At 39.9% G+C, this 16,737-nt stretch overlaps 1 protein-coding gene across 5 annotated transcripts in view; it reads right to left on the reverse strand.

Moving 5' to 3' along the window:
- Positions 1–16,737, reverse strand: part of FTO (FTO alpha-ketoglutarate dependent dioxygenase) — a 358,438-nt gene that overhangs the window by 215,924 nt on the left and 125,777 nt on the right. Inside the window, exon 10 of one of the 5 annotated variants that reach the window (XM_056526320.1) lies at positions 10,403–10,518. The exons of the other annotated variants lie outside the window; for them this stretch is intronic. Within the exon in view, the coding sequence (XP_056382295.1) occupies positions 10,494–10,518 (25 nt within the window). The 3' untranslated portion in view covers positions 10,403–10,493. Of the gene's footprint in view, positions 1–10,402; positions 10,519–16,737 lie in introns of those variants that run through there. 5 annotated transcript variants of the gene reach the window in all.

Here is a 16,737-nt window from a genome sequence, read left to right on the forward strand (position 1 = left end):
AGGCTCCCTGTCATCAGCTGACTAGTGAGTCAGGTCTCAACCGCATTGCAACCTGGGAAAAATCTGAGACAACAGTCATTTTGTATGCTGATAAAAATAAATATTGAGGTGAAAATCACATAAGAATTGTGAGAAAACCGTCACACACAGGTACAGACACTATATTATGAACTACACTAACTTTACAGCCCCTGTAGCATAGTCAAATAAAAAAAATTCCCGGAATACCCCTTTAAGTTATGCAACAAATACAATGTCATATACATTATAGATAAGAGATTTGTGAAATTGAGAGCCACCAGACAACCCCTGTTAGAGGTTTTAAAGATAGATATTACTTAGAAATAGCCCCCCACACTATGATGCTTTTTATCATCATGGGTCACATGATGGTTCCTTGTGAGCAACAAAATAATTCAGCAATTTTCCCATTGGAATTGTCATGGATGGATTTGTATAACTCTGATATTCTTAGCAAATAATATATATGAAAAGTGTATTACCGCTATAAGGAATGCTACACTAGTATATGACATGAGGGGACCACCTGCGAGCACTGGTTTACTATATATAAAATACCAAAACATTTTATCTAACTTTAATGTGTATAGAATAGCTACAGGTTATTCACATGCCATTTTAAAAGCTTTGAGTCAGGCACAAGACAATGGAGGCTCCAGCAATTCTGAGTGTTGATGCTGAATTAGGCTTATTGAAAGCCCTGCAAATTACAAAAAAGCCCAGGTGAAAGATTGGAAGAGTCACCAGGGGTCAGGAGAAGGTGGCAAAGTCAGACGGCAAAGAAGAGGTTGAAGGTCATGAATGGAGCAGGTCTGTCTATCATCATCACTGATGTAGATAAACCACAGATGAGAAAACAACATATCATGAGCTCTTTCTCCATTCATATTATTCTACTATTCATACTATCCCCATAATTGTAGAGTAAATGTAAAGTGATGCAGAATCTTTTTGGGCATTATATAAATTATTATTAATAATAATAAAAATAATAATAATTAACTAATTAATAATAATAATTAACTAATTCATTAAATAACAACAATAATAATTATTTCAATTCATTATTGTCGTCAAGGCAACATCACTATTCCGGGGCAGAAGCGCGGAGAAGAGGCCCCCCCCCCGGTGAAAATGGACAGCCCGGAACGACTAACCCTCCCCACCGGACGGTCCCTGCAGCACAGATGGCCCAGAACAGCTCACCCTTCCTTCCCGCCGAGGGGAGTACAAAACTAAAGGGGGTGGGGGGTCTGGATGATGATGAAGGCTTCAGTGGTCTTCAACCTGCGGACCTCCAGATGTTTCAAAACTACAACTCCCAGCATGCCCGGACAGCCAATGGCTGTCCGGGCATGCTGGGAGTTGTAGTTTTGAAACATCTGGAGGTCCGCAGGTTGAAGACCACTGAGGGCGGAGAGTTCACTCGAGTATAAGCCGAGGGGGGTGTTTTCAGCACGAAAAATCGTGCTGAAAAACTCGGCTTATACTCGAGTATATACGGTAGTAGTAGCAGTAGTAGTAGTATTTTTAAATACTTTTTCAAACAGGCATCAAGAAATGCAAAATTTCTCCCCTACGACATGTTTATGTTCCCCCATCATTGTTCCATTTTTCTGTAAGTAAAAAGACCCACTATATCAAAAGTCATTATGGTTAAGAAAAATATTTTATTAATTTTAAAGGGGTATTCCAGGAAAAATCTTTGTTACATATATCAACTGGCTCCAGAAAGTTAAACAGATTTGTAAATTAACTAATAGTAAAAGAGAAACAACAGTGGCACCGATACCTTAAGCCTCCTAAGACCACGAGATGGAGACGGCGTCCCGCTAGTCTGGAAATCCACCCTGGCAGCGGAGGTGCTAGGACAATAAAGACCGTAGTCACCAAATAGTAGTAAATAAAGAGCAAAGGTGCCCTGCACTCACCGCTTCAGTCCAGGTAATCCTGCTCCCATCTCGGGTCACGACTCGAACACGGAGGACATGGATAGTGGAGCGCTCAGAGGCGACTGCCGGCGGTTTCACACATAGGAATGCGCTTCATGCGGCCTCGTTAACGTCATCGCGCTGTGCGAATTATAAAGGTGCAGCTGGTGAGTCACATGATTCCAGGTGAACTCTCACCCCATGTTGTGTGAAGAAATAAATGGAAAAGAAACCACATAAGGAAGCAAAAAGCAAGTTAGGTAAGTACATCAATACTAATAAACCTAGAACTGCCCTGAAAAAAGAGAAACTTATAAAAAAGGGGAAAAGTCTAATTTATCATTTTACCCTAATGGCCCCTGCACGTCAAGCCGTAATATCCATCGCGCCTCAGCACGCAGGAGCAGACGGCGTCTATCCCCTCCAGAGGGGTGACAAGGGATTGTTTCAAGACCTCCAAATTTTAGAGATGTACAATTTCCACCATGTATGGACTTCATATGTTGAACAAATCTTGAGGACCCGCCTCCTTTTCGAACTGAATACATATGCTCTTGCACTCGGGCCCGGAGCTGTCTCTCAGTTTTTCCAATATAGAATAGAATTGGCAACTACAAATTAAAAAATATACAACGAAGGTGCTCCGGCAGGTGACAAGGTGTTTTATTTAAAAAAAAGTAACTCCCTAATTTGATAGAAATCGCATTAATATTATGAGGGCATTGAGGACAGAAACCGCACTTCTTGTTCCCTTTCGGGGCTACACCAGACAACCAAGTCTCCTTGGGATGTGCTTCTCTATTCAACTTCTGACCCTTCAATAAGTCAGCGATCGTCTTATTTTTTAATATTAATGCGATTTCTATCAAATGTGACTCACCAGCTGCACCTTTATAATTCGCACAGCGCGATGACGTTAACGAGGCCGGATGAAGCGCATTCCTATGCGTGAAACCGCCGGCAGTCGCCTCTGAGCGCTCCACTATCCATGTCCTCCGTGTTCGAGTCGTGACCCGAGATGGGAGCAGGATTACCTGGACTGAAGCAGTGAGTGCAGGGCACCTTTGCTCTTTATTTACTAAGATTTGTAAATTACTTCTCTTAAAAAATCTTAATCCTTTCAGTACTTATGAGCTTCTGAAGTTAAGGTAGTTCTTTTCTGTCTAAATCCTTTCTGATGACACCTGTCTCGGGAAACGCCCAGTTTAGAAGAGGTTTGCTATGGGGATTTGCTTCTAAACTGGGCGTTTCCCGAGACAGGTGTCATCAGAAAGGATTTAGACAGAAAAGAACAACCTTAACTTCAGAAGCTCATAAGTACTGAAAGGATTAAGATTTTTTAATAGAAGTAATTTACAAATCTGTTTAACTTTCTGGAGCCAATTGATATATATATATATATATAATACATTTTTTCCTGGAATACCCCTTTAAGATGAAATATCTGTTATACTGGAATACTCTTATCCTGATAGCATTGATAGAAAACCACTGTAGAATATGTCGGTGCTATATAAATAAGGAATTATTATTATTATATAAAACAGGATTCTTTAGGATACTTGATTCTCATATATGCCATGTTAATATGTCTTGCAAATTTAGAACTAAAGACCTCTGTAAATTTCCCTTCAGTTTAAATTTTTTTTATATTCACCTCCAATCTGCATCTCTGAACGAAAATTCTCCCTCCTTTACCTGGCGGTTTATAGTATTTTGGCATTTCACATTAAAGTAGTATGTTTATACTCTATGCCAAATTTACCAGAAAAAAAATTCATTACTAGTAAAAAAAATATTTATATATTTTTTAAATTTAACTTATATTTGTTTATATCAACAAAGGATTTTCTGACATGATCTGAAGCTTCAATCCTCTATTTGATACATTTAAGTCATTTTTACATCCTAAACCTTATTCAGATTTAAAATACCATTATTTTATCTTACATCTCTCTTGTTTATTAAAAAATAAAACAAATAAAAACTTTTTTCTTTGTCGTCTTCTTCCTCCAGATTTAGTTTCCCCTGGGGTTTTGGGCTTGACCATTTATTCCTTCTTTGTCAAGCATTCGTGTCTGGGTTTTTCCGTTCTGCATTTCTCTTATCCACTGATGAGAACAATTTTCTTTTTCCTCTCTGAAACTGAAATTCTATATTCCAAATCCCAATATTTTGGTCCATAAGAGGGATCATTGAACTCTGAAGGAAAATGATCATTTCTATTTCCTTGTTATGGAGAGGAAACATCTTCATGTCTCTTGTCCTTTGGTTGTGTGTGGAAATGCAGTTCAGCTCTGTTGAAGTTAATGGAGATGAACTGTAATACCCCCACACAACCTAAGGACAGGTGTGGCACTGTTTTTGGAAGAAAGCAGACATGTTTTTCCAATCCTGGATAACCCCTTTAATGCTGAGCTCCTCCCATTATGCTATAAGAATGCTTGTGTTGCAGGGAACTGTACAGTCTTTATCTCCGATACCCCCTTTAACCGTGTTCTTGCTCAGAGTGAAAAATGTGTATGATGTAACATTTACAGACTGTTAATGTATTAGGATGGGTAAGGATTGTGGTTGAATGGGTTGTCCTCAAGAATTAAACAACTGGGATATTCTGTTATATAAAGTCAGGATAGTGTTAACTTTAATTTCGTTATTTTAAGGATAGGGTTGTTTTAGGAATAATAATGCTTTTGAAGCCCATGGAGAGCACTGGTTACTTTCATAAGCACGTTTGTCACCCTGAATAAGGAATATCCTGAAGGGGCTAATGCAAATTATTAAAGGGGTACTCCGCCCCTAGACATCTTATCCCCTATACAAAGGATAGGGGATAAGATGTCTGATCACGGGGGTCCCGGCCCTAGGAACCCACACAATCTCGGCTGTGGCACCCCAAAGATCTGGTACAGGGAGTGAACTTTGTTCCATGCTGGATGACTGGCGATGTGGGGCGGAGGCTCGTGGTGTCACGGTCATGTCCCGCTCGTGACGTCACAGCCACGCACCCTCAATGCAAGTCTATGGGAGGGGACTTGATAGGCATCATGGCCCCTCCCATAGACTTGCACTGAGGGGCATGGCCATGACATCATAAGCGGAGCATGGCAGTGACATCACGAGCCTCCGGCACTGCACCAGACGCTCTGAATGAACAATGGGTGCAGCAGGGAGAACGCGGGAGTCCCCAATGGCGGGACCCCCCCCCCCCCCGTTCTGACATCTTATCCCCTATCCTTTGGATAAAGCATAAGATGTCTAGGGGCGGGGCACCCCTTTAAGTACCATTGCTCTAATTTGGGTGATTTTAGATTGAAATATTAAGGGAAAAATATAACCAAGGGTAGACTAATTCCAAAATTGATCTGGCAGTTAGAGATAATGTAACACTTTACTTAACAATGTTGTGAAACAAGGTCAGATATATCATCTGCAAATTTTCATTCACCCCACATTATGTGTGTAATAGGGCCAATGATCAGTTGAAGCGCTCATCAAATGATCGTGCTATTTTGCCATGCTAAAAAAAAATAAATCATCATTAATCGGCCACACATCCCCTATTATACAAGGTGATGTGAAGCCAACAAATGGTCCATCGATAGTTTATCCAGGCCTCCTGGCATGAATGTTGACGCTTGTTATACACTCAATAAACGAGTACCCATCTACCAGATCAGCACGTGTCAGGCCATGTAAAGGGCTATAGTAAGGCTCTAGTACAGGTCTTCATTCACACTGATTTTGTGCATTTTATGAAAACTTACAATTGCTCCTCAAAGGGGAAAAACAGGTTAGGTTATTATTCAGGGAAGCTGATAAGTTTGAACATGAAATTTTTCTTATGTCATAAGATATTCATAATAACATATACCGTACTTTTTAGAATATGGTAAATTTAATAAAGGGAAATTATAGAAAATAATACCATTAGGCATATCATTTAGGCAGATGTTTCATATTTTTGTATTAATTCTGATCTAATTTTTGTTAGATTTTTTTCCCACTTAAAGAATGGTTTTTAGTTTCTGTAGAACAACGTTATTGAACATACTTTGCTTGGCGTTACGACTCATTGGTTGATATATAGTCCTGGCTGTTTTTTTTTTTTAAATATACACATACATTTAACCTTAGGTTTACTAAAGAAAGGATGACAAATACCACACCAATCTCTTGAGTCTACCTATGTAAGCCTAAGGCTATACATAAATACTGAGGTCGTACACATCCGATTATGTGTTGATTCTATGTACCTCCCCCTTAAATATTCTTAAACACTTATCTTCTCTCAATCTCCTTTGTACTTTGCTAAACCTGTCCAGAATGCCTAATCTCTCTTGTCTGCTAAAAACTCTTTACCCACTTATCATTCTTTCATCAAGTTCTTGTGTTTTCAATACACTGGGACTAAGAAAACATCTTTGTCAAATAAGATGGTTGAGCAGGCCATGCAGTCATCACTTAGATATCTTCAAGATCTGTACAGATGCATGTCAAAAGAGGAAACACTGTAGTCTACGTAAATATACACATAGATAAACCAATCAGCCATAACATTAAGGCCAACTATATTGTGTAGGTCCAACCAAAGCTGTTGAGGCATACATTTCTTAAGACTTTTGAAGACCATACCTTCCAACTTGGAGGACTTAAAATATGTCCAACTGCTGCTAACATTTTGGTGCCAGATGCCATGTACCCTCACAGTTGTGAGGTGTTTCATCCATTGATCAAACTTGGTTTTCAGGAAAATGTGAAGGCCAAGTTAATACACTGAAAGTTTGTCATGTTCCTTAAAGAGTACCTGTCACCAAACTAAACTTTTAATATATTGTTCCTTATGTAATTATAAGACACTTTGCTATTTACTTGCTGTTAAAATTCTCAACCTTTATATGTTTTTAATGTGATTGAAAAAACAACCACTAGGTGGCTCTGTTCTGTTCCCTGTGCAAGTCAAACAGTTAGTTTGGTCTTCTCCCAGTCTGGCAGGAGACCAAACTCCAAATGCCAAGTTTGATCATCTATCTCAGTATGCCAATCCAACCATACTATGCATTATTTTGGTCACGCTCCTCTGCATTCGCTCTAGTTAACCCCTTAAGGACTCAGCGTTTTTCCGTTTTTGCATTTTCATTTTTTCCTCATCACCTTCTAAAAATCATAATGCTTTCAATTTTGCACATAAAATTCCATATGATGGCTTATTTTTTGCACCACCAATTCTACTTTGCAAAATGTATGACTGTCATTTTACAAAAAAATCCACAGCGAAAAGGAAAAAAAAATTCATTGTGTGACAAAATTGAAGAATACATTTCATTTTTTAACATTTGGGGGCTTTTGTTTCTACGCAGTGCATTTTTCAGTAAAAATTACACCTTATCTTTATTCTGTAGGTCCATATGGTTAAAATGATACCCTACTTACCGTATATAGGTTTGATTTTGTCGTACTGAAAAAAATCATAACTACATGCAGGAAAATTTATACGTTAAGAATTCTCATCTTCTGACCCCTATAACTTTTTTATTTTTCCGCCTACGGGCCGGTATGAGGGCTCATTTTTTGTGCCGTTTTCTGAAGTTTTTATTGGTACCATTTTTGTATTGATCTGACTTTTTGATTGCTTTTTATTCATTTTTTCATGATATAAAAAGTGACAAAAAAGACACTTTGGAATTTTTTTTTGTGTGTACAACATTGCACGTGCGGTTTAATTAACAATATATTTTTATAGTTCAGACATTTTCGCACGCGGCGATACCACATATGTTTATTTTTACAGTTTTTTTTTAATGACCTTTATTAACTTTTTTTTTTTTTCCCCCATAGGGGGCTATAACACTGCACACACTGATCTTTAACACTGATCCCTGCAAAGCCATAGCTTTGCATGGATCAGCTTTATAGGAGGTTGATTGCTCTAGCCTGTAGCTCAGGCTTGGAGCAATCAAACGCCCATCGGATGTGCCGGAACAAGGTAAGGGGACCTCCACTCACGTCCTAGCTGATCGGGACATCACAATTTTATCGCAATAGTCCCGATCAGCCCGACTTAACTGAAGGGAAGCTTTTACTTTCGTTTTAGATGCGGTGATCAACTTTGATAGCCGCGCCCAAGGGGTTAATAGCACGCAGCACATCGATCAGTGCCGTGCGCTATTAGCCCAGTGTCCTGGCTATCATAAGCCACTGGGACCGATACGGTATGATGCCGTGACCCCGTTTTAAATACCAGGATCGGGTGAAGGGAGTACAAGTACGCCCTGCGTCCTTAAGAGGTTAAGCTGAAGTTTTTCTTATAAATACATCTCAAACTGCATATAGTATTCTATGTGCTCATAATATGTATGTAATTGTATCTTGGTATTTTCAGAACTATTATTAACATGAAGAAGTGACTGCAAAATAAGACATTTGTCTGGACATTCAGTAAGTAATCCTACTGAAAAATACATTTGGAAATATGATTTCTAAGCAGAGTGCAGGGCATGTACTACATATCCAGCTGCTGACCATCCTGCTGTTTTATATGTTCTTTCTGCAGGTTACATAGCAGGCCAAGGAAGGGTCACATAGTCAGTTGGGTGATATGTCTGTCAGACTACTGCTATCTACTATAAACATACTGAGCATAATGAGGAAGCTATGGCCTGCTTCTTTTAACAAGTCTGCTTCAGTCTATTTACCCAACGTACTTCAAGTTGTTAAGAGCGTTTTAACATAACCATGTGACATTAGATCCTTTGTGTAGTATCCAAGCGTTGGTCAACCTCTGTGTGTTTACAGAACATCCTGCAGTTATTTTATCAATTTCAGAACATTTGTTCTCATGACCTTTAGGAATACATACCTGTAAAGTCACAGGTAGACATACCACAGGATACCACAAAATGTGCAAATCTGCACACTATATTCCATCATCCTTATCAGTGTATACAGTAATAAAAATACATTTAAAGGGGTTGTACCACATTTTTTTTTTTATCAAATTCAATAAAAAATGTACCTGAAATCCTTAAAACAGTTTGCTATGTCTAGTTATTGCTGTTACATACATATTTAAGCTCCCCCCCAGTGTTCTCGGGGAGATCAAATCCTGTGATGTGAGAAAGTGCATTGATACTTGACTGGCGTGCTCAATAGCAGGAATCAATGGGGGAGATTTATTAAAACCTGTCCAGAGGAAAAGTTGCTGAGTTGCCCATAGCAACCAATCAGATCACTTCTTTCATATTTGTAAAGGCCTCTGAAAGACGAAAGAAGCGATCTGATTGGTTGCGATGGGCAACTCAGCAACTTTTCCTCTGGACTGGTTTTCATAAATCTCCCCCAATCTGTACAACATAATCCAGGCTGTCTGACTGAGCTTCTGAGCATGTGTAACTAAACCAACAGCTGGCTATTGTAAGGTATGAGGGGGGGGGGGGGGGCTGTTAAGTATTAAGCCTTACCCAGAAATTGAGCTAGTAAGCTACATTTAAAGGGGTACTCCCCTGGAAAACATTTATTTATTTTTTAAATCAACTGGTGCCAGAAAGTTAAACAGTTAAAAAGCTTAATCCTTTCAGTACTTACTAGCTGTTGTATGCTCCACAGGAAGTTCTTTTTCTTTTTGAATTTCCTTTCTGTCTGACCACAGTGCTCTCTGCTGACACTGCTGTCCATTTTAGGAACTGTCCAGAGTAGGAGGAAATCCCCATTGCAAACCTATCCTACTCCAGAAAGTTCTTAAAATGTCTGGTCAGACAGAAAGGAAATTCAAAAAGAAAAATAATTCCTGTGGAGCATACAGCAGATGATAAGTACTGGAAGGATTAAGATTTTTAAATAGAAGTAATTTACAAATCTGTTTAAATTTCTGGCACCAGTTGATTTAAAAAAAAAAAAAAAAAAAAAAGGATTTCCTGGGGAGTACCCCATTAATGGTGCAAAAATCATATGATTTTAACTTATCTTTATTTTTTTCCAGTCCAAAGTGAACATAGCAGCACTTCCAGAAAAGTTAATTGTTAAAGAGCATAGGACCATACTCAAGTGCCATAATAAAATGTCACAAACTTTGGTTGACAGTGGCTCTTCATACGCAACAATTATACATTAGGTTGTCAGTTTTCAAACTGGCCATTTTGGTGTTTAAAGTGGGAAACCAAATGGAAGGCCTGTTTCTGTCTCTGGGCCTGCAAATGTGTAAGTCGTCCATGACATAATCATGGAGGACGGCCACATATCAGCCAAAAATATTGCTACATAACTGGGAAAATCCCATGAGAAAGTTGGTGCCATTATTCACAACAACTTGGAAATGAGAAAGCTTGCAGGAAAGTGGAACCCCAAACTTTTGACAACCGAACAAAACAGGACAACCCCTCATCACACCCTGCACATGAAACAATGGCAAAACTTACAGCCTTCATTTTTAAGTGATGCCCCATTTACCCGATTTCTCTGACCTGGCTCCTTCCAACTATCATTTGCTCTCCAATTTCAAAACACAGGAACAGGAATAGGAACGTGATGATGGTCCTATGCTCTTCAATATTGAACTTTTCTGGAGGTTCTGCCATTTTTTATTTTGGACCAAAAAAATAAAGACAAGTTAAAATCATATGATTTTTTGCCCCATTGACTATAGATATATTGGCCAGTACACCCTTCAAATTACATCTGGGTAAGGCTTAATACTTATCCGGACCCACTTGTAGATCTTTGTTAATACAGGAACACATTATTGAAGTCAACGCAATAAGGAAACAGCAAATTCTACACAAATAAGTAGACTTACCAAAAAGGTCAATTAAAAGTACAAATCTTGTCCTTAAAGGGGTACTCCACTGTAAAACTTTTTTTTTTTAAATCAACCGATGACATGAAGTTAAACAGATTTGTAAATTATTTCTATTAAAAAAATCTTAATCCTTCTAGTACTTATAGGCTTTTGTATTCTCCACAGGAAATTGTATTCTTTTTAAATTTTCTTTCTGTGTGACCACAGTGCTCTCTGCTGACACCCCTGTCCATTTTAGGGACTGTCCAGAGCAGGATAGGTTTGCTATGGGGATTTGCTCCTACTCTGGACAGCTCCTGACATGTCAGCAGAGAGCACTGTGGTCAAACAGAAAGGCAATTCCAAATGATAAAAACTTACTGTGAAGCAAACAGAAGCTTATAAGTACTAGAAGGATTAAGATTTTTTAATAGAAGTAATTTACAAATCTGTTTAACTTTATGGCACCAGTTGATTAAAAAAACAAAAAAAAAATTTAAACTAAATGAACATAATTGAAATGTAGCCAAAAGAGAAGATAAAGAACAATTAAACACAGAAGAAACAGGACTGGAGTAGGGATAGGGGAAAGAGAAGATAAAGGTCCATAAATCTTGTCCAAGCAAGCTCAAGTGTATTAGAAGTTTGAAATTCTCCAAGTGGATTTGGTGGTATCTTGGAACTATGACCAAAGGAATCACAACAACTCTGCCAAAAGCATGAATTCCAAATTTTTATGTATTTAAAGCAGTACTCCGGTGGAAAGCTTTTTATTTTATTTTTTTAAATCAACTGATGCCAGAAAGTTAAACAGATTTGTAAATTACTTCTATTAAAAAATCTTAATCCCTTATGTACTTATTAGCGGCTGTATAATACAGAGGAAATTATTTTCCTTTTGGATTACTTTTCTCTCACAACCACAGTGCTCTCTGCTGACATCATGACCACAGTGCTCTCTGCTGACACCTCCGTCCATGTCATGAACTGTCCAGAGCAGGAGCAAATCCCCATAGCAAACATATGCTGCTCTGGAGAGTTCCTAAAATGGACAGGTGTCAGCAGAGAGCACTGTGGTCGTGACAGAAAAGAAACCCCAAAAGAAAGTAGTATACAGCCGCTAATAAGTACTGGAAGGATTAAGAATTTTTAATAGAAGTAAATAACAAATCTGTTTAACTTTCTGGCACCAGTTGATTTAAAAAAAAAAAAAAAGTTTTCCACCGGAGTACCGGTACGTCATGAGTCTACTCCCGTTCTATAACGCGGGGCCACGGCGTGGCCCCGCGTCATAGCGGGTCGGGCCCAGCCGGGATCCGTGGCTAATAGCGCGCAGCACTGATCGCGGTTCCGCACGCTATTAACCCTTTAGACTCGGCGTTCAAAGTTGAACGCAGCGTCTAAAGTGAAAGTAAAACCATACCGGTTAGCTCAGGGAGCTGTTCGGGATCGCCGCAGCGAAATCGCGGCATCCCGAACAGCTTACATAACAGCCGGAGGATCCCTACCTGCCTCCATGCTGTCCGATCGCCGAATGACTGCTCAGTGCCTGCGATCCAGGCATGAGCAGTCAAGCGGCAGAATCATCGATCACTGGTTTCCTATGAGAAACCATTGATCAATGTAAAAGATCAGTGTGTGCAGTGTTATAGGTCCATATGGGAGCTATAACACTGCAAAAAAAAAAATCTAAAGTGAATAAAGATCATTTAACACCTTCCCCAATAAAAGTTTGAATCACCCCCCTTTTCCCATAAAAAAAAAACTGTGTAAATAAAAATAAACATATGTGGTATTGCCACGTGCGGAAAGGTCCAAATTATAAAAATGTATCGTTAATAAGTCTAAAATAGTGCATTTTTGGTCACTTATTAAATCATGAAAAAATGAATAAAAAGTGATCTAAAAGTCCGATCAATACATATATGGTACCGCTGAAAACTTCAGATCACGGTGCAAAAAATAAGCCCACATACCGCCCCATACGCGGAAAAATAAAAAAGTTATAGGGGTCAGAATATGACAATTTTAAACATATACATTTTCCAGCATGGAGTTATGATTTTTTTCCATAAGTACGACAAAATCAAACCTACATAAGTAGGGTATCATTTTAATCGTATGGACCTACAGAATAAAGATCATGTGTCATTTTTACCGAAAAATGTACTGTGTAGAAACGGAAGCCCCCAAAAGTTACAAAATGGCATTTTTTTTCCAATTTTGTCTCACAATGATTTTTTTTTCCCAGTTCGACGTTGATTTTTGGGCAAAATGACTGATGTCATTACAAAGTAGAATTGGTGGCGCAAAAAATAAGCCATTGCATGGATTTTTAGGTGCAAAATTGAAAGAGTTATGGTTTTTTAAAGGAAAGGAGGAAAAAACGAAAATGCAAAAACGGAAAAACCCCGGGTCCTTAAGGGGTTAAGGGTATCATCCCATGTGACTCTGATGAGAAGTTCCTGCAACATCCACAATCTGGGAATTTACTAATCTAGTTGCTATAATAGAGTGGAGTATAATATCCTGTTTGGTAGCATCTGTTGGAGACAACTGCTGAGCTCACTTGATCACTAGTATAGTACGTATATGTGCAAATGCAGAAACTACCTTATACTTTGAACGTCCACAAAGAGTATGGAAAGAATGGAGCATTAATTCAGTCTTTGCTGTGCAAGTAGCATTCAAACACATGCGGGAGGGAGAGCGGATGTAAACAGAAAGGTGGGGAGTGGGTTGGGCGACGGTCCGTGTCGCGCGATGAGCGCTTCGTCATGCCCTTGACGTCCGTGTCGCGCACTCAGCGCTTCGTCAGGCCCCTCAGGGGTCTGACGAAGCGCTGAGCGTGTGACACGGACCGTCGCCCAACCCACTCCCCCACCCTTCTGTTTACGTCCGCTCTCCCGTATGTGTTTGTACTAGGGATCGACCGATTATCGGTATGGCCGATATTATCGGCCGATAATCACGATATTGGGCATTATCGGTATCGGCAATTACCTTGCTGATAAGCAGATAATGCCCCCCCCCCCCAACCCGCTGCACCGCACCGCGACTGCCCCCCCCGACCCGCCGCACCGCATCGCACCCCCCACCGTCCCGGCCCCATTGCCTCCCCCATCCCCGGTTTTATAATTACCTGTTACCGGAGCCCACGCTACTTCTTGCTCCTGCTGCGTCCTGCGTTACGCTGTGCGCAATGACGAGTGACGTGACGTGCGCACAGTGACAGTTCAGGAGGGCACCACCGGAGCCAGATGTGGAGTGGACCGGAATATCGGTATAAGTTATCGGCTATCGGCCCTAACCTCCACCAATTATCGGTATCACCCCTAAAAAAACGATATCGGTCGATCCCTAGTTTGTACACTGTAATGCAATAAAGAAGAACGCTACTTGCACAGCAAAGACTGGGTGAATGCTCCATTCTTTTCATACTCTTTGTGGTTGTACCTTGTGAGCACCGGAAAGGTCTGCCGGCTGGAGGAGCTTAGCAACTATGGAGTTAGTGGCATAGCGGTGCCTGGGTTCATCTGTTGTGTATCAGTACCTCATACTTTGTATGTCCTGGCTCGTGAATGGGTGACATTTTTTTATTCCCTTATCTCTTTCAAAGCCATAGCTTCCATTTCTGCTGTGTAATCCTAGCAAACACTCTGGCTGGGAATAATCTGCACTTTAGAGAATGTTGTGATGGTCAGATAAATAGAAATAAGAACCCTTCTAGTCAACAGGCTCATTTTTACTAGATAATGGCAGCAGAGATAGATATGTTCCGTTCAGGATGCTTCAGTATTCCATTTCATCTACATTTACTGACAGCTATTATACTGATGTCATACACAAATGTTTAGTGGTTGGTTCGATTTTCACCCCACTGCATAATTGTTTTTATATCATAATAGCATTTCTATTTTATTATTGTTTTTATTTATGATCTACATATAAAATATTGAAAAGATTACTTTGGGTTGAAGACACATAGGCCATGATCAAACAATTACTTTTAACTGTAACTCTACATTGTAAGTTTTGTCTATAGATGTAAAAACACCAAACTGACAAAAGTATTGGGACACCTACAGTAGCTTTTAGGACACTGAATACTAAAGTTGCTCAATAGGGTTGAGATCACAGACCAAACTCCCCAAACTCAACTTATCTTTTCATATACATGGCTGTATGAGGGCTAACGTTGCGCCATGATCTGTATTTTCTAACGACCACGGATGTAAATGTACGTCCTGGTTTGGCGGGACATACCGCACCAGGACGTACATTTACGTCCTGTGTATGACCGCGAGCATTGGAACAGTGCTCGCGTCATACATGGCAGGTTCCGGCTGTTAGTAGCAGTCGGGGACCCGACCGTAATGGCCGACATCCGCGATCGCGCGGATGTCCGCCATCAACCCCTCAGATGCCGTCATCAATACAGATCACGGCATCTGCGGTAGTGCGGTACTTTGAATGGATGATCGGATCGACCGCAGCGCTGCCGCGGCAATCCGATCATCCAGCATGGCGGCCGGAGGTACAAAAATATAAAAGTATCTAGCCATGGGTATCATTTTAATTGTATTGACCCACAGAATAAAGAACACATGTCATTTGTACCGTAAAGGGTACAGTGTGAAAACAAAACCCTGCAAAATGCGCAAAATTGTGGTTTTCATTTAAATTTCCTACCTTAAAAATTATTTTTTTTTGGGTTCGCCGTACATTTTATGGTAAAATGAAAGGTTTCATTACAGAGTACAATTGGTCACACAAAAAACAAGCCCTTATATGGGTCTGTAGATGGAAATATAAAGGACTTATGAATTTTAGAAGGCGAGGAGGAAAACACAAAAATGCAAAAATAAAATTGGCCTGGTCCTTAAGGTGAAAATGGGCTTGGTCCTTAAAGGGTTAAATGGGACTTTTTGATCACTTTTTTGTGATGTGACAAAAAAAAAAAAATGAAGTTTGGTGTTTGGAATTTTTCTTTTCAATTATGTCGTTCACCATGAGAGATTTATAATGTTGCAGTTACGGCAATACCAAATTGTTTATTTATTTTAGTGGTGGCCCTTGGCTATTAAAAACAGGTGGGGGGCTGGGTACCAAGCAGGATCATGTCAAGATCCTACTTCGAACACCTTTACCGGCCCCATATGTGGAGCAGGAAAGGATTAGTTTTCTGGTCTGAACTGCAGCCTATATTTTGTGCCACTTTTCTTCACTGGGATCTTAGGCTGTGACAAGATTTCTATACCCAATGGTAAGTTTGGGGAAAGGTTGTTCTGCACCCCTCTAAGGGGTTTTCAATTGTTCTGGGTATAAAGGATATTGTGGTCAGGCTAGCAACAATTCAGTAGTGTGAATACCGGCCTAAAGAGGTGTTAGGTGTAGTAGGCATTATACTGTAAGAGGTACAAAGGGGCATTACTACACAGTAAAGGGCACAAATGTAACATTATTACTTTGTAGGGAGCATAAAAGTGGATATTATTACAGTATAGGACATTAAGGGGAGAACTATTACAGTTAAATGAATAAAATGGCTGCTATTACAGTAAGAAGAATAAAATGGCTATTATTACAAATCGCCAGCACTGATCACTGTTAAATGTGGGCTATATAAAGAATAAACCTAGGACTACATGGTGACCTGGGACATTGGTGGCACAGTAAAATAATGCCATGTTCTGCTCCCTGAGTAGTTGAGACGCAGCACACTTCAGAAGGCACAACATGGTGATCTTTGGTCATGCCACCCGTAGGCCTCATTTTAAATTTTGCCCAGGGCTGCACTTAGTCAAAAATTGACCCTGAGTGTACCATAGAGGCAGATCAAGTGGCTTTTGGGCCTATGTAGAGAAGAGCCAGCTCTGTTCTCCTTGACTTAACCTCTCTGCAGGTGGTTTAGAAGCGCTTGTGTAGAACAAAATGACAGGAACTAGGCCCAAGGGTCATGAAGATGTGGAAGGAGAAACAAGCACCAGACCCTTCTGTCTGACCCTATGA

Source organism: Hyla sarda, chromosome 6 (genome assembly GCF_029499605.1).
Source record: "Hyla sarda isolate aHylSar1 chromosome 6, aHylSar1.hap1, whole genome shotgun sequence".
Classification (NCBI taxonomy): domain Eukaryota; kingdom Metazoa; phylum Chordata; class Amphibia; order Anura; family Hylidae; genus Hyla; species Hyla sarda.